Source organism: Phyllopteryx taeniolatus, chromosome 3, assembly GCF_024500385.1.
Source record: "Phyllopteryx taeniolatus isolate TA_2022b chromosome 3, UOR_Ptae_1.2, whole genome shotgun sequence".
NCBI lineage: Eukaryota > Metazoa > Chordata > Actinopteri > Syngnathiformes > Syngnathidae > Phyllopteryx > Phyllopteryx taeniolatus.
This window is the reverse complement of record NC_084504.1, coordinates 29,174,893-29,194,228: the sequence shown is the minus strand read 5'-3', so window position 1 is coordinate 29,194,228 and position 19,336 is coordinate 29,174,893. Positions and strand designations below refer to the sequence as shown.

Sequence of the window (19,336 nt, the reverse complement as noted above, 5' to 3'; positions counted from 1 at the left end):
CTGTTTTACGTGAAAATAAATCTGAAGTGTGCTCTGCATCTGTATTCAATGGATATGAAATGTGCCTGTACCCCAATGTGCCAGTACACCAACGTAGCCAGGGGTGCGAGGGCCATTCATCGCTGCTCTCAGCTCTAGCTATTATTTACATTTTACGTTTACAGAGTAATTATTGTATGATCATTTTCTGCGATAGAAACGCAAAATATTGTTTAGTGAGCTTTTTATAACTGCGCTCCGCCCATTGTTCGGTGAAATGCCTCATTTCCATGCCGTCATTTCCACCTAGTCCTTTACGGTGCGCCACCAAATGGGCCATGATGAGAAATGAATTGGGCATTCACTAAATAAAAAAAATACTGAAAAGCGTTTAGAGGAGCTGACAGGCGTAATCAGCATTGTGCCATCTCCTCTAGCAGTGGTTTGGGTGAAAATGACTGATGGATTGCAGGTTTAAGTCATCATATACACAGTGCTTTTTCCTGTATAATGTTAATATGCAGACCACACGTTATCATCCATTTTTTTAAATAAATGTTTATGGTTTGGTTTGCGCCCCCCAAACCTTTGTTGTTCAACTTTAATAACAATAATGATCGTACTTTGTCTTGTTTTTTTTGTCAGGTTTTGCTTGTCAGAGACGAGTTGCCCACAAGAAGACAACTACCCAAACGGTCTCTGTGTAAAGGTCAATGGAAAACTTTTTCCTTTACCAGTAAGTTACTGTTTTGCTCTGAAAGACTGAGTCAATATCGAACTTTAGTATGTACTTTCTTTCATTTTCTTTGGCTACGTATTTATTATATTTACTTGTAATGTCTTTCCGGCTGTTTTTGTAACATATTTCCTGTTTATATTTCCTTTTAACGAGCAAATCTTTCAGCCCAACTGCTTTACATGTTTCTGTGATTACAAAATTTGGAGTCATGTGGGACCACTAATGCAGCCCTATGGGGGGCACAAGCCAGTGCAAACTGTAGGCCGGTCCCAAGCCCGGATAAATGCAGAGGGTTGCATCAGGAAGGGCACCCGGTTTAAAACTTTGCCAAACAAACATAAGCGTTCATCTAAAGAATTCCAAACCAGATCGGTTGTGGCCCGGGTTAACAACGTCCGCCCCCGGTGCCGTTAACCTGCAGGGCGCCGGTGGAAATTCAGCTACTGTGGGTCGAAGACGAAGGAGAGGTGGAAAGCGGGTTCTTAGGCAGACAAGAGGAAAGCACGGAGCCTAGAATTGAATGTGGGGACTTTGAATGTTGAGACTATGACAGGAAAATCTCGTGAGTTGGTTGACATGATGATTAGGAGAAAGGTTGATATATTGTGTGTCCAGGAGACCAGGTGGAAAGGCAGTTAAGCTAGAAGTTATGGGGGAGGGTTGAAATTATTTTACCATGGTGTAGATGGGAAGAGAAATGGAGTCGGGGTTATTTTAAAAAAAGAGTTGGCTAAGAATTTCTTGGAGGTGAAAAAAGTATCAGATGGAGTGATGAGGCTGAAACTTGAAATTGAGAGTGTTATGTATAATGTGATTAGCGGTTATGCCCCACAGGTAGGAAGTTCTGGAAGGAGCGAGACGAAGTAGTTCTGAGCATCCCAGAGAGAGAGAGAGAGTTGTGATTGGTGCAGGTTGTAATAGACATGTTGGTGGAAGAAACAGGGCTGATGAAGAAGTGATGGGTAAGTCCGGCATCCAGGAAACGAACTTGGAGGGACAAATGGTGGTAGACTTTGCAAAAAGGATGGAAATGGCTGGAGTGAACACTTTTTTCCAGAAGAGGTACGAACATAGGGTGACCTACAAGAGCGGAGATAGAAGCATGCAGGTGGATTACATTTTGTGCAGACCATGTAATCTGAAGGAGGTTACAGACTGTAAGGTAGTGGTCAGGAGAGTGTGGCTAGACAGCATAGGATGGTTTGTGTGTAAGATGACTTTGGTGGTGGGGAGGAAGATGAGGAAGACAAAGACAGACCAGAGAACCATGTGGTGGAAGCTGAGACAGGACGAGTGTCGTGCAGCTTTTTTCAGGAAGAGCTGAGTCAGGCTCTCGGTGGACAAGAGGAGCTTCCAGAAGACTGGACTACTACAATCAATGTGATCAGAGAGACAGGCAGGAGAGTACTTGGTGTATCTTCTGGCAGGAAAGGAGAGAAGGAGACTTGGTGGTGGAACCTCAAAGTACAAAAAATTACACAAGGAAAAAGCAGTGGGACACAGAGGACCGAGAAGAGGAGAAAGGAATACTTTGAGATGCGACGTAGGGGAAAGGTAGAGGTGGCAAAGGTCAAACTAGAGGCATATGATGACATCTACGCCAGGTTGGACATAAGGAGAAAAGTATCTATACAGGCTGGCCAGACAGAGGGATAGAGATGGGAAGGATGTGCAGCATGTTAGGGTGATTAAGGATAGAGATGGAAATGTGTTGACTGATGCCAGTAGTGTGCTGGACAGATGGAAAGTATACTTTGAGGAGTTGATGAATGAGGAAAATGAGAGAGAAGGGAGAGTAGAAGAGGCAAGTGTGGTGGACCAGGAAGTGGCAATGATTAGTAAGGGGGAAGTTAGAAAGGCATTAAAGAGGATGAAAAATAGAAAGGCAGTTGGTCCTGATGACATTCCTGTGGAGGTATGGAAGCATCCAGGAGAGGTGGCTGTGGAGTTTTTGACCAGCTTGTTCAATAGAATTCTAGCGCGTGAGAAGATGCCTGAGGGATGGAGGAAAAGTGTGCTGGTGCCCATTTTTAAGAACAAGGGTGATGTGCAGAGCTGTGGGAACTATAGAGGAATAAAATTGATGAGCCACACAAAGTTATGGGAAAAGGTAGTGGAGGGTAGACTTAGGAGAGAAATGAGTATTTGCGAGCAACAGTATGGTTTCATGCCTAGAAAGAGTACCACAGATGCGTTATTTGCCTTGAGGATGTTGATGGAAAAGTACAGAGAAGGTCAGAATGAGCTACATTGTGTCTTTGTGGATCTAGAGAAAGCGTATGACAGAGTACCCAGAGAGGAACTGTGGGACTGCACGTGGAAGTCTGGAGTGACAGAAAAGTATGTTAGAACAATACAGGACATGTATGAGGGCAGCAGAACAGTGGTAGGGTGTGCTGTAGGTGTGACAGAGGAGTTTAAGGTGGAGGTGGGACTGCATCAGGGATCAGCCCTGAGCCCCTTCCTGTTTGCAGTGGTGATGGATAGGCTGACAGATGAGGTTAGACTGGAATCCCCGTAAACCATGATGTTTGCAGATGACATTGTGATCTGCAGTGAAAGCAGGGAGCAGGTGCAGGAACAATTAGAAAGATGGAGGCATGCACTGGAATGGAGAGGAATGAAGATTAGCCGAAGTAAGAATATGTGTGCATGAATGAGAGGAGTGGGAGGTTGAAGGGTGAGGCTACAGGGAGAAGAGATAGCAAGGGTGGAGGAATTTAAATACTTGGGGTCAACAATCCAGAGCAATGGTTGAATGTGGTCAGGAAGTAAAGAAACAAGTCCAAGCAGGTTGGAACGGGTGGTGGAAGGTGTCAGGTGTGTTATGTGACAGAAGAGTCTCTGCTAGGATGAAGGGCAAAGTTTATAAAACAGTGGTGAGGCCAGCCATGATGTACGGATTAGAGACAGTGGCACTGAAGAGACAACAGGAAGCAGAGCTGGAGGTGGCGGAAATGAAGATGTTGAGGTTTGTTCTAGGAGTGACCACCCTGGATAAAATTAGAAATGAGCTCATCAGAGGGACAGCTAAGGTTAGATGTTTTGGAGACAAAGTTAGAGAGAGCAGACTTCGATGGTTTGGACAGGTCCAGAGGAGAGAGAGTGAGTATATTGGTAGAACGCTGATGAGGATGGAGCTGCCAGGCGAGAGGAAGACCAAAGAGAAGGTCGATGGATGTCATGAGGGAAGACATGAGGGCAGTTGGTGTTAGAGAGGAGGCTGCAGGAGATAGTCTGACATGGAAAAGGATTACACGCTGTGGCGACCCCTATCAGGAAAAGAAGGAGTCATGTGGGACCACTCACCAAGATGGTGCCACCCTCGAAGATATTCTGACATCAATCATTTGATTTAATTCATTCATCCATTTTCACTGGATACCACTCATCTTGTTCAGGATCATAGGGAGTTGGAGCTTATCCAAGTCAACTTCAGGGGAAAGGTAGACTACACCGTGGATTGGTGCCTATTCAATCACAAGGCACATAGACTACCATTGACACTCAAATTCACACAGTCACTGGTGAGAACTCAGTCAGGCGAATGTACCACTAAACCATCAATGACTAATTTAATTTCAGATAATTGGAAAGCTACACTAAATCAGTTTTTCCCAACATTTACTGAGCCAAGGCACATATTTTACATGAGAAACATTTCAAGACACATCACTGAACAAAAACACAGGTTAATAATTATTGCACTTTCTTCCATCGAATGGAAGAAGTTGTTGTGCCTGTCACTACATTGCTGGCATAGATGATTAAATACGTTATTTGTAATAAATAAACAATTTTTAGATAAATTAAAGCGGAAGTAAAGTCAGGAGATTAAAATCTTCCTTATACTTAACTCTACTATCTAAAAAATACAACGGATCGTAAGCCGCCAGTTTTACGTCATTTCGTGTGCAAAAGTCGTGAGTGTGACATAAAACTCTCCCTACTTTCGGCGAAAGGGACGAAGTGACATTAGAGCTAATGTAGCTACGAGCCAGCCGGTTCCCTTACTTTTGTGCAAGCTTCGTTTATTAAAAATGGATCGGTAGGAACTGTAACTATGTAAGGCTCAGCATAAAAGTGCAGATTCATTTTCGCCGATTAAACTGCCTCGGAAAAGTAGTCAACCAGCTCTTGTGAGTCTACTGGGCACTCGGGTTGCTAGCTGCTACCTGCTAACGCCGTTGAGCGAGCGTCGTATTCTACCATTTAATCAATGACAACGTACTAAATTTTGCGTATTAAATTAGCGATTGAACATGATATGGGGATGGTGTTGGGGTGATGATGGTGGCAACAGTATATGATGGTAATATAAACTGCAGTCAGGACAGTATTCAAAGAGTCGAGGTCGGCTGGGAGGGTTCCTATGGCAGTAGCGTTGTTCGTGCCGCAAGCCTTGATGAGGTGCGGAGGCTAACTTTAAAATAAAAGCCTAGTAAGTCTCAGGGCATTGAGTTGATCGCAACTGGACTGTTCTGTTTGTCCAGTTGTTCAATTCAATTCCCTGAGAATGAAATGACCTGTATGAATGAGAATATTCATAGGCAAAAGCCAAACAAAGCATTGATGTCCAATGGGGGGGCTTTTATTTTGTTGGCCTCTGTGGTGCACTGGTGATGCCCGGAGTGTATCCATGGTGCTTTTTTATTTATTTATTTTCTATGTCACGGTGCTTAATGTGAAAAATCTTGTTGCGGCTGGCTTGACTTTGACATTTTGACTGGAGGCAGAGGTTACATGATGGTTTCAAATCAAATTTGCAAGAATGTCCAAACCATCATGGAATCAACCTGCTAGTTATCGCAGCAGACAGGGCCCAATAGCCTGATTTTTCTGGTTTGGTCACATGACGTCCGCGAGGGCATCTGTGACGTTTATTTCAGTCCACAGCAGAAGGTGATATTACCCAACATGGATGCCTTCTGGAATAGGTGAAAATTAATGAATTTATCTGTTTAGTTCTTATTCCACAAACACAGTATTAATCCGAATACCATGTTGAGACTTGTGGGGGCATATACCGTAATTTCCCGTGTACAATGTATGCTCAAAACATTACAAATTATCTGTATTTTTATTCTGGTAGGTTTGTATTTTTAGTCTGGTAAATATTTCAAAGAATTGTCTACTTCACAATAATAATAATAATAATCTTCTTTTCCTTTCGGCTTGTCCCTTTAGGGGTCGCCACAGCGCGTCATCCTTTTCCATGTAAGCCTATCTCCTGCATGCTCCTCGAACATAAACTGCCCTCATGCCTTCCCTCACGACATCCATCAACCTTCTCTTTGGTCTTCCTCTCGCTCTCTTGCCTGGCAGCTCCATCCTCATCATACTTCTACCAATATACTCACTATCTCTCCTGTGGACGTGTCCAAACCATCGAAGTCTGCTCTCTCTAACTTTGTCTCCAAAACATTGAACCTCGGCTGTCCCTCTGATGAGCTCATTTCAAATTTTATCCAACCTGGTCACTCCGAGAGCGAACCTCAGCATCTTCATTTCTGCCACCTCCAACTCTGCTTCCTGTTGTCTCTTCAGTGCCACTGTCTCTAATCCGTACATCATGGCTGGCCTCACCACTGTTTTATAAACTTTGCCCTTCATCCTAGCAGAGGGTCTTCTGTCACATAACACACCTGACACCTTCCTCTACCCTTTCCAACCTGCTTGGATCAGTTTCTTCACTTCCTGACCACACTCAACCATGGACTTTTGACCCCAAGTATTCAAAGTCCTCCACCCTTGCTATCGCTTCTCCCTCACTCTTCCCCCACCACCCCTCTCATCCATGCGCATATATTCTGTCTTACTTCTGCTAATCTTCATTCCTCTGCTTTCCAGTGCATGCCTCCATCTTTCTAACTGTTCCTCCACTTGCTCCCTGCTTTCACTGCAGATCACAATGTCATCTGCAAACATCATGGTCCACGCGGATTCCAGTCTAACCTCATCTGTCAGCCTATCTATCACCACTGCAAACAGGAAGGGGATCAGGGCTGATCCTTGATACTTCTCTGCCACTCCAGACTTCCGCATGCAGTACCACAGTTCCTCTCTGGGTACTCTGTCATAGGCTTTCTCTTGATCTACAAAGACACAATGTTGCTCCTTCTGACCTTCTCTGTACTTTTCCATCAACATCCTCAAGGCAAATAATGCATCAGTGGTACTTTTTCTAGGCATGAAACCATACTGTTGCTCCCAAATACTCACTTCTGTCCTGAGTCTAGCCGCCACTACTATTTCCCACAACTTCATTGTGTGGCTCATCAACTTTATTCCTCTATAGTTCCCACAGCTCTGCACATCACCCTTGTTCTTAAAAATGGGCACCAGTACACTTTTCCTCCATTCCTCAGGCATCTTCTCATGCGCTAGAATTCTATTGAACAAGCTCTCCTAGATGCTTCCATACCTCCACGGGAATGTCATCAGGACCAACTGCCTTTCCATTTTTCGTCCTCTTTCATGCCTTTCTAACTTGGCACTTCCTGGTCCACCACACTTGCCTCTTCTACTCTCCCTTCTCTCTCATTTTCCTCATTCATCATCAACTCGAAGTATTCTTTCCATCTAGCTAGCACACTGCTGGCACCCGTCAACATATTTCCATCTCTATCCTTAATCACCCTAACCTGCTGCACATCCTTCCCATCTCTATCTGCACATCTCTATCCCTCTGTCTGGCCAACCTGTATAGATGATTTTCTCCTTCTTTAGTGTCCAACCTGGCATACATGTCATCATATGCCTCGTTTGGCCTTTGCCACCTCACCCTATGTTCCTGCCTCTTCTGGAAAAAAGTGTTCACTGCAGCTATTTGCATCCTTTTTGCGAAGTCTACCACCATCTGTCGCTCCAAGTTCCTTTGCTGGATGCCGTACTTACCCATCACTTCTTCATCACCCCTATGTCCTTCACAACATGTCCATTACAATCTGCACCAATCACGACTCTCTGTCTGGGATGCTCAGAACCCCTTCGTCTCGCTCCTTCCAGAACTTCCTACCTGTGGGGCATAGCCGCTAATCACATTATACATAACACCCAAGTTTTCAAGTTTTAGCCTCATCACTCGATCTGATACTCTTTTCACCTCTAAGCCAACTCTTCTTTTAAAATAACCCCGACTCCATTTCTCTTCCCATCTACACCATGGTAAAATAATTTCAACCCTGCCCCCAAGAGTTCTAGCCTTACTGCCTTTCCACCTGGTCTCCTGGACACACTATATATCAACCTTTGTCCTAATCATCATGTCAACCAACTCCCGAGATTTTCTTGTCATAGTCCCAACATTTAAAGTCCCCACATTCAATTCGAGGCTCTGTGCTTTTCTCTTCTCTTTCTGCGGAATAACCCGCTTTCCACCTCTTCCTCTTCTTCGACCCACAGTAGCTGAATCTCCACCGACGCCCGGCACGTTGACGGCGCCGGTGGCGGACGTTGTTAACACGGGCCACGAATGATCCGGTATGGAATTCTTTGGATGAACGCTCATATTTGTTTGGCAAAGTTTTAAGCCGGATGCCCTTCCTGACGCAACCCTCTGCATTCATCTGGGCTTGGGACCGTCCTACAGTTTGCACTGGCTTGTGCCCCCCATAGGGGTGCATTAATAATATTAATAATAATAATAATAATAATCTGTGTGCATGTGCTGATGTACCATAAATAAGTGTGCCACGCTTGATATAAAAAAGCTTACCGGTCTTACATTGCCACCTGTAGTGAATGTATGAGTCCCCGAAGTCATCCACTCGTTCCATTTCTTCCACATCTGCTTTTTAAAAGGGTGATTGCACGATATGTCCATAACCTGCAACTGTGCAGTCAAAGCTGCATTCATCTTGGCCAGCCGGTACCCATCAGCTGACTCAGGAGTCCCACAAGCCAAAAAGGCCCGGCAGGACTCTTTCTTCAGCTTGACAGCATCCCTCACCGCTGGTGTTCACCCATGGGTTCGGAGATTGAAAGTTGGCATGACAGGCACCGACTACCTTCCACAGTTCCAGTCGGCCGCCTCAGCAATGGAGGCGTGAAACATGGTCCACTCGGACTCGATGTCCCCCGCCTCACCGGGAACATGATCAAAGTTCTGTCGGAGGTGGGAGTTGAAACTTCTTCTGAAAGGGAATTCCACCAGACGTTCCCAGCAGACCCTCACAATACCTTTGGGCCTGCCACATCGGACTGGCATCTTCCCCCACCATCGGAGCCAACTCACCACCAGGTGGGGATCAGTTGACAGCTCCGCCCCTCTCTTCACCCGAGTGTCCAAGACATGCGGACGCAAGTCCGACATTTCACTTCCCTAGAATCAGCTTCTGTAGCAGGGGATCGGATCGCTAAGGTCCCCGTTGTAACGGACACGCCAGTAAAGATGACACCCAGCACCCCGAGTCTCATCCTGTTCCGCATACCTGCCTCGGCTGCCCCGCTGAGTCAGTCTACATACACAAGTCATCTAAGGAAAGCATTGTCTGTTTATCAAAGAAGAAGCAAATGAGGTTTAACTTCGCACACGGACGCTAAATGAATTACCAGCCAGTCCCAAGTTGCTCATCAAAGCTGAGACACAGACATCTGCTGGTTTCTCACCCTGACCCTAAATGAATTAACTTTCACCCCCAGCCAGCCTGAAGAGTCTCACCAACAAAGACTTATTTTTCCCGCTGTTTTCAGTGACATTTGTTCGTTCTGTCTGGGACAACGGATGGAGCTCTAGCGACACACACAGCTAGTGGAAATCTACAGCAATCCATGATTAACTCATCACAATTTTCACTGGACTTGAATGTTATATAATATTTTAAGAACTTGAACGCCACCAGTGAACTTGAACGCCACCAGTGTTACCATCGCAATAGCACCACTAGTGATTGTATTTCTGCAAATTTGAATGTCTGATCTCAAATCTGTTTGTCAACTGATGAGATGTTTCACCCCACACAACACAAATGCCACACTGCAAATGTTACAGTGTTCTCAACAACCACATACCATTGAAACATTCGTTACAGGGATTAAAGCGGATGTCCGTATCACAATGCAAAGCTGGAAAATGGTCTCGCTATCTTAAATCCAATAATTCATGTTATTTTATTCCACTGGTTTTAAACCACAAATTATCCTAAAATGAAATGTGATTCTAGAGGCGCGGTCTGCCTCCATTTGGTCAAAAGGGGCCAGCCTCGCTCTCTGAAGCAGATAAAAGGCCAAATCTCCTTTGTCCTGTGCTCTCGCTCTTGTTTGCTCTCTCTCACTCTCTCTCGTTGTTCAACCTGCCAAAGATCTGGTCCAGCCCGGGAGCCCCACCTCTCACCACGAGGTGGTGGAGGCTGGGAGACGGCGAACTTTCCTGCCGCTCACTGCCAAGCGTGGACCGCAGGAAGCACCTGCCAACTCCCCGAAGCTACGCTTTTGGGTGTGGGGCAGTTTACGGACGAGGCTCTATTGGGAAGTAATTGCGGTGCAGGTTTTTCCCTGACCGCGTGGCAAGCATTGGCACTGCCAGCGCTCCGGCCATGCTGCACCTGAAGTGCGTCGTCGTCTTCTCTTTCCTTCCTTTTTCTTCAAACCATCCCTCGTGAGCGCTCTTGCCAACCACCTGGAAAGTCCGCCCGCCTGCCTGAATTGGTCTCCGCAACCTAAGTCCAACATGCTGTTACTAAATACAAATTAGTGCATATTTGGGTTTAAATTAACGACAACAGGAACCCCCAGCTATATGCATTGTCAATACCCGCTAATTCCACCCTCATATCACAAGTTGCCAATGTTTGGCTGTCCTTTGTGTTTTCTTTCCTGCATTGTTACCCTGGTAGATTCCCATGTTAGATCTCATTAAATTTTCTATAAAAAATCACTACCTGTATCATTTGTGCGTGTTTGGTTTCGACAAAAGACCTCTGGTTATCGAGAACTCATCTAATTCCTGTAGCAACCTTCAGATTACTAGACTGAGAAACGGTTTGTCGTCGCTTTCTCCTGAATTTTATACATTGAAAAAACGCGATGTGGTCGGTGTGTCTGGGTATAAACAACTGCTTAAATCCAATGCAGTGCCGACTAGCTTTCCTCACAAGGAGCCAAAATGGCCGCATATGACAATTAAAAGCCAAGCAAAAAGATGCGAAAGACAGGAGGCGCTGGCCGCTTACCTTGATCAGCTCACTTTTGCAGCAGCAGGTGTTGTAAACAAACCATAGCCACCGGACACTGAGTTAGCAGTGAAAAATAGTAAAATAGGTATGCTTCTAACTTTACTCTGTTTTTACTGAATACATTTATAACATCGGGCAAAACTTACAAGTACGAGGGGCAGCGACAGAAATGAAACGGAGCTCTTTACAACAGATACTCTCTTTCTCAGAATCAGAATCAGAATCATCTTTATTTGCCAAGTATGTCCAAAACACACAAGGAATTTGTCTCCGGTAGTTGGAGCCGCTCTAGTACAACAGACAGTCAATTTACAGAACACTTTAGAGAGAGAGACATTGACAAAAAACAATTGTGCAAAAAGATGCAGAGTCCTCTAGCACTTAGAGCAGTTCGAATGACTAATATTGCAATAGACCGGTGCAATGACCAGTGTGCAAGGGGCGCTGAGACTTCAAGGAGTGTATGCGGTTTAAAGTGACGAGTAGTGCGATAATCTGGGACAATGTTGGTTGTGCAAATGTTACAGATACTCCTCAAACAGTGTGCAATGGAGCAGATGCTACTCTGACATGAGTGGCCAGTATATGCAAATAGTGCAGCATGGCGAGACAACTACAGTGAGTGCACGAGTAATACATAATTGGCCCCACAGAAATGTGACAACGAACTCAAGTCAAAAAAATTGCCAGCTTGTTGTAATGGAATTATAGGTAAAGTGTTTAAGAAGTTGATCGCAATAGGGAAGAAGCTGTTGGAATGTCTACTAGTTCTAGTTTGCATTGATCGGTAGCGCCTACCTGAGGGAAGGAGCTGGGGTGACCGGGGTGCGGAGGGTCCGAGAGGATTTTGCACGCCCTTGTCTTAGTTCTGGCAGCGTGCAAGTCCTCAATGGTGGGTAGGGGGGTACCGACAATCCTTTCAGCAGTTTTGATTGTCCGTTGCAGTCGGAGTTTGTCCTTTTTTGTAGCAGCACCAAACCAGACTGTGATGGAAGAACACAGGACTGATTCGACTACCGCTGTGTAGAACTGTCTCAGCAGCTCCGGTGGCAGGCCGTGCTTTCTCAGAAGCCGCATGGGTTGTTTCCCATGAAGTCCACTTTGGCTCAAAGAATGACGATCTGATGCTGATATACCTAGATTTTGGAGTTCACCTTTAATTTCTTTAGAGGTTTGTCTGGGCTATTTTGTTACCATTTGTATTATCTCTCTCTTCTCTGTGGTCCGTGTTTAGAGTGGTACACACCATGTCACAAAACAGCACAGTCATTACTTGTCACCCTTTAAATAGGTCGACTGACTGATTACAGGACACACGAAAGGCCCTAGGGACAAATTACAGTAGTCCCTCGTTTATTGCTGGGGTAGGTTCCGGACCACCCGCGCAATAGATGAAATCCGCGATACAGAAATACATATGGAAATACTATAGTGAGACTGTGAAGCCATGTAGTGCATAATTTTTGCAGTGCTGCATTATTCTTAATACTGAAAGCACTAGTTATTTGATAGTGTATATTAATGTAGTGCATTCTTCATTATTTTTAACATTGCAGCTTTGCAGAAGCATTTGTCAACTCCTACATGTTCAATGACATTAAACGGCAGGAAGTGAAGATAGTGGAAGCTAGACATCTCATGCGCCTAGATGACACTTTTACTCCTGGTGCCAGATGGTAAAAAAAAAAAAGGTGAAGACACAACAACAGCTGCAGAGGGGGAACAAACACACATAAGATCAATTAACATTCACATAATTATTGATAGTAGTAGGGAATTAACTGACTTAAAACATAATTCATGCGCTATATAAGTTAAATGTATTATTATTAATATTATTATTATTATTATTATTCCCCTCCTTGAGCCGTCACCTTATTGTGGTGGAGGAGTTTGTGTCCCAATGATCCTAGGAGCTAATTTGTTTGCGGCTTCATGCCCCTGGTAGGGTCACCCATGGCAAATAGGTCGTAGGTGAGGGACCGGACAAAGCACGGCTCCAAAAACCCCTATGATGAATACAATAAATGGAAATAGGTTTCCTTTGCCCGGACGCGGGTCACTGGGGCCCCCGTCTCGAGCCAGTCGTGGAGGTGGGGCTCGAAGGAGAGAAGTGGTGGGCGGGCCTGCACCCAGCTCGAAAGGGTGACGTGAATCCCCCTTCCCACGGGCTCACCACCTGTGGGAGTGCCCATAGGGTCGGGTGCAGTGTGAGCTGATCGGTGGCCGAAGGTGGGGACCTTGGGGATCCGATCCCCGGCTACAGAAGCTGGTTCTAGGGATGTGGAATGTCACTTCTCTGGCAGGGAAGGACCCCGAGTTGGTGTGTCAGGTTGAGAAGTTCCGACTAGATATAGTCGGGCTCGCCTCCACACACGGCTTGGGCTCTACTACCAGTCCTCTTTGAGGGGTTGGACTCTCTTCCACTTTGGAGTTGCCCACGGTGAGAGGCACCGAGTAGGTGTAGGTATACTTATTGCCCCCCGGCCTGTACATTGGGGTTCACTCCGGTGAACGAGAGGGTAGCCTCCCTCTGCCTTCGGGTCAGGGAACGGAACTGTTGTTTGTGCCTATGCACCAAACAGCAGTTCAGAGTACCCACCCTTTTTGGAGTCCTTAGAGGGGGTCCTGGAGAGCGCTCCCGCTGGGGAGTCCATCGTTCTGCGAGGGGACTTAAATGCTCATGTGGGCAATGACAGTGAGACCTGCAAGGGCGTGATTGGGAGGAAGCCCCCCCCCCCCCCAATCAGAACCCGAGTGGTGTTCTGTTATTGGACTTCTGTGCTCACAACGGACTTCGATGTCATTACATCGCATGTCTTGGACACTCGGGTGAAGAGAGGGGCGGAGCTGTCAACCGATCACCACCTGGTGGTGAGTTGGCTCCGATGGTGGGGGAAGATCCCGATCCGACCTGGCAGGCCCTAAAGTATTGTGAGGGTCTGCTGGGAATGTCTGGCAGAAACCCCTGTCTGAAGGAGTTTCAACTCCCACGTGCGGCAGAACTTCACCCATGTCCCAGGGGACGCGGGGGACATTGAGTATGAATGGATCATGTTCCGCGCCTCCATTGCTGAAGTGGTCGACTGGAGCTGTGGCCGTAAAGTAGTCGATGCCTGTCGTGGCGGCAATCCCCGAAACCGTTGGTGGACACCAGTGGTGAGGGATGCCATCAAGCTGAAGAAGGAATCCTATTAGGCCTTTTTGGCCTGTGGGACTCCTGAGGCAGCTGATGGATACTTGCTGGCCAAGTGGAATGAAGCTTTGGTTGTCACTGAGGAAAAAAACTCGGACATGGGAGGAGTTCGGTGAGACCATGGAGAAAGATTTCTGGACGGCTTCGAGTAAATTCTGGTACACCATACGACATCTCAGGAGGGGGAAGCAGTGCACCATCAACCATATAGTGAAGATGGGGCAGTGTCTGGGGTCTATCAGGCCGACTCTCCTATCTCTGGGGTTGAGGTCACCGAGGTGGTTAAAAAAGTTCCTCGGTGGAAAGGCCCCGGGGGTAGATGAGATTCGCCCAGAGTTCCTAAAGCCTCTGGATATTGTGGGGCTGCCCTGGTTGACACGCCTCTGCAACATCGCGGGGACATCGGGGAGAGTGCCTCTGGATTGGCAGACTGGGGTGGTGGTCACCCTTTTGAAGAAGGGTGACCACTACAGGGGGATCACACAACTCAGCCTCCCTGGTAAGGTCTATTCGGGGGTGCTGGAGAGGAGGGTCCGTCGGGAAGTCGAATCTCAGATTCAGGAGGAGCAGTGTGGTTTTCGTCCTGGCCGTGGAACAGTGGATTAGCTGTACACCCTTGGCAGGGTCCTCAAGGGTGCATGGGAGTTTGCCCAACCAGTCTACCTACATGTGTTTTGTGGACTTGGAGAAGGCGTTCGACTAGTGTCCCTCAGGGAGTCCTGTGGGGGGTGCTTCGGGAGTATGGGAATCCCCTGATACGGGCTGTTCGGTCCCTGTAGGACCAGTGTTGTACGACAGAATTTCTAGGCGCAGCCGAGACGTAGTGGGGGTCCGTTTTGGTGGCCTCAGTATTGCATCGCTGCTTTTTGCAGGCGATGTGTTTCAGTTGGCTTCATCAAGCCGTGATTTCCAACTGTCACTGGAGCGGTTCACAGCCGAGTGTGAAGCGGCTGGGATGAGAATCAGCACCTCCAAATCTGAGACTATGGTCCTCAGTCGGAAAAGGGTGGCGTGCCCTCTCCAGATCGGGGATGAGATCCTGCCCCAAGTGGAGGAGTATCAAGTATCTTGGGGTCTTGTTCACGAGTGAGGGATGAATGAAACGTGAGATCGACAGGCAGATCGGTGCAGTGTCTGCAGTATTGTGTACTATGTATGGGTCCGTTGAGTTGAAGAAGGAGCTAAGCCGAAAGGCAAAGCTCTCAATTTACTGGTAGATCTATGTTCCTCCCCTCACCTGTGGTCACGAACTGTGGGTCGTGACCGAAAGAACAAGATCCTGGATAGAAGTGGCCGAAATGAGTTTCTTCTGCAGGGTGTCCGGGCACTCCCTTAGAGAGAGGGTGAGAAGCTCGGTCGTCTGGCAGGGGCTAAGAGTAGAGCCGCTGCTCCTCCACATTGAGAGGATCCAGATGAGGTGGCTCGGACATTTTATTAAGATTCCTCCTGGACACCTTCCCTTTGAGGTGTTCCGGGCACGTCCCACTGGGAGGAGACCCCGGGGACGACCCAGGACACGCTGGAGAGAGAGTCTCTCGGCTGGCCTGGGAACGCCTCGGGATCCCCTCGGAAGAGCTGGATGAAGTGCTTGGAGAAAGGGAAGTATTCTCCCCACCGGCTCACAACGTCCCGAGTTGAGGTCAGCAGCGCCCCATCCCCACTATACACAGTGTTGATGGTGCACTGCTTCCCCCTCCTGAGACGCTGGATGGTGGACCAGAATTTCCTCAAAGCCGTCCGGAAGTCTTTCTCCATGGCCTCACCAAACTCCTCCCATTCCCGAGTTTTTGCTTCAGCGACCACCAAAGCTGCATTCCACTTCGCCAGCTGGTACCCATCAGCTGCCTCAGGAGTCCCACAGGCCAAAAAGGGCCAATAGGACTCCTTCTTCAGCTTGACGGCATCCCTCACCGTTGGTGTCCACCAACGGGTTCGGGGATTTCTGCCACGACAGGCACCAACCACCTTACGGCCACAGCTCCGGTTGGCCGCCTCAGCAATGGAGGCGCGGAACATGGTCCACTCGGACTCGATGTCCGCTGCCTCCCCCGGAACATGAGCAAAGTTCTGTCGGAGGTGGGAGTTGAAAATGCTGTTTGGTGCATAGGCACAAACAACAGTCAGGACCCGTCTCCCCACCCGAAGGCGGAGGGAGGCTACTCTCTCGTCCACCGGGGAGAACCCCAACGTACAGGCGCCAAGCCGGGGGGCAATAAGTATAGCCACACCTGCTCGGCGCCTCTCACCGTGGACAACTCCAGAGTGGAAGAGAGTCCAACCCCTCTCGAGTGGACTGGTACCAGAGCCCAAGCTGTGCGTGGAGGCGAGTCCGACTATATCTAGTCGGAACTTCTCGACCTCACACACCAGCTCGGGCTCCTTCCCTGCCAGAGAGGTGACATTCCACGTCCCTAGAGCCAGCTTCTGTAGCCGGGGATCGGATCGCCAAGGTCCGCGCCTTCGGCCAACGCCCAGCTCGCACTGCACCCGACCCCTTTGGCCCCTCCCACAGGTGGTGAGCCCATGGGAAGAATTTTTTGAGCAATTAAGTAAAATTTGATAATTTCCCACGGCACACCTGAAGATCGCTCATGGCACACTAATGTGCCACGGCACACTGGTTGGGAATCACTGGTCTCGTGATGTCTATACATTATAGACTTCAGGCTGCAATTGACGACAAAGGATTTGCAACAAAGTATTAAAAAGTGAAAACGTAATTTAGTTTAAATTTTTCCTATTACTTTTGGTCCTTTTAAAAAGTCAGAGGCACATATACAAACTGTTGAAATAATTACACAGTTGTCCTGATTTGGATGTAAATAACTCAAATTAAACCTGAACCTCTGCAGTTAAAGGACTTCTTGTTTGTTTCATTTCAAATCCATTGTGGTGGTTTTAAGAGCCAAAAAGATGAGAATTGTACTAATATCCCAATATTAATGGAGGTGACTCTAAGACTTTACAGTGATGGGATGATCATGGCTCCTGGAATGATTCTCAGATAATAAAGACCGTAAAATAATGGATGAAATCAGCGTTATAATAGTTTCATATGAACACATGGTAGCGAGGCTCAATGATGATGTTGAGAACTCCAGGAGCGCATGGGACCATTTTTTTCACATTTAATATTAGGATGACATCGTATTGAATGTATTAGCTGGATTTTTGTTGGTCCCAATGAGTATTTGACTGCCATATACAGGGACATTTACCATGGGGAATTTGTTTTTTTATTACGAAAGATAATACTGCTGTTTTGTATGTTTATATGTTTTATATATGTTGGGGGGGGGGGGGGGGAGGTAAACACTTAAATGACAAACATAAAATTAATCAAAATAAATGTACCTAATGTATTTATGTATCATTTACATACTAATATTTACAGTGCTTATACTTTGATTTATTTTACCTGATTTAACTGCTTCCATTATTTTTGCTCCTCCTTGTGGTTGGTGTGAGTGTATTTGTTGATAAATGCGTGCGTGTGGGTTTGAGGTGTTAGAATAACGGAAAGTGGCACTGATAAAGGTATTTTGCTTTGCATTCAGGAAGAAATATACTGAAGTACTTTGTGCTGCCTTAATGTATGGAAGGGGCTATTCAAATAAAGTTTGGATTGATTTGCAAAATATATTTTTTTAGGGTTATGTACCACTCCCCAAAAATGGTGTGGAACAAAAGAGACCAGGAAAACCTCTAAACATTACCTCACTAGTGCGACTGTCCTCTGCAGTACCCAATCAGATTTCAGTGGCATGGGCACCTGAAATTGGAAAGGTAACAAACCTACTCAATTTGTAATTTTCCTTATAATATTGTCAATTAGACATGATGTTGGGACAAAATTTCTGATGTTTGCAGACCTACTCCATGTCTGTGTACCTAGTGAGGCAGGTAACATCCCCACTGCTCCTGCAGAGGCTGAGAATGAAGGGCATCAGAAACCCAGACCACTCCAGAGCACTAAGTAACTACACTGCATATTGCAATAGTCTCTTTCACACTGACTCAGTCTTGGGTCTCGTTAGAGATTTAACAGTGGAGCCAGCAATTATTTGCCTGTGTCTTTCAAACAGAACTCAACGCATTTGGACATTGACGTGGCTGTGTGCTCGTTCACAAATCGTCATGGCTTCACAAAAACAGATGAGATGTGTGGCGATGTCCACACTAGCGTCTGGTGTGACTTTTAAATTACTTCTTGGACAGCGAAATTTGCTTTAAACTAGGGCTCGGCGATATGGCCCAGAATTCATGTCACTGTATAAATTGTTCTTCACAGTAACAGTATATATCAAGATATAAAACTAAGTGTAACCAAATGAACATTAAATTAATTATTTCTGAATGGGTTATAGTTCCTTAGAGAAGGGAAGTTGATCAAATAAAAACAATGAAAAAACAAATATAATGTAAACCTTTATTGTTCAGATCTCAAGTCCAAATTATGTCATCATTCTTTGGTGCAAATAAACAAATAATATTGCTGATATTTTAAACGAATACAGTACAACAGGCTTTTTTTAGTTGTTTTTCTACAATGCAAAATAGTGAAAATGTTAACAATTCACTTCAAGAACACAAAAATAAAGTGCATCGTAAACATTACATGCCTAAAAGGTTTTCTATAAATCAAATTGCAAAATAAGAGTGAAAAGGTTTCCAAAAATGTCTTACTTCAAAAACAATAATCTAGATATTGTAAACAGTACTTCAAGTACAATAGGTTGTTTTCTGTAATACAAAATAGTCCAAATGTCAACAACTGCTCGCTAAAAAAAAATAAGGAAGTGGATATTGTAAACAGTACTTCAAGTCTGAGAGGTTTTCTATCATACAAATGGAAAAAAGAGTGAAACGGTTGTGTAGCATGTAGGTATGAAAAAAACCCCAATAATATTTACTGTAATTTCTCGTGTATAATGTGCACCCATGTATAATGCGCACCCCCAAAGTTGACCTCAAAATTCTGGAAAACCCTTCTAGCTATATATAATGCATTTTTGCAATGCATGATTTTGCTTCTACCCATATGATCAAAACATTAATTATCTGTATTTTGTTAGTTTTTTCAAAGAATTATTCCGCTTTGGGTTTTAGTTTTAGTGGTGATTAGTTCATTTCAACTGCACTGGTTCCCGGGAGTCCACTGCAAAGTCAGTTTCCTTAAATGTCCAAAGGCTGTATGCCTGATGGCCAAGGTTGTGTGTGATGTACAGATGAAGTACAGGTTTGTGG

General features: G+C 45.9%; 1 protein-coding gene across 2 annotated transcripts in view; it reads left to right on the top strand.

Annotated features, from left to right (window-relative positions):
- Positions 1 to 19,336, top strand: part of pias2 (protein inhibitor of activated STAT, 2) — a 90,448-nt gene that overhangs the window by 27,760 nt on the left and 43,352 nt on the right. For both annotated transcript variants that reach the window (XM_061768342.1, XM_061768341.1), the window contains exons 5-7: positions 625 to 715; positions 17,741 to 17,875; positions 17,960 to 18,065. In XM_061768342.1, the coding sequence (XP_061624326.1) occupies positions 625 to 715; positions 17,741 to 17,875; positions 17,960 to 18,065 (332 nt within the window). The remainder of the gene's footprint in view (positions 1 to 624; positions 716 to 17,740; positions 17,876 to 17,959; positions 18,066 to 19,336) is intronic.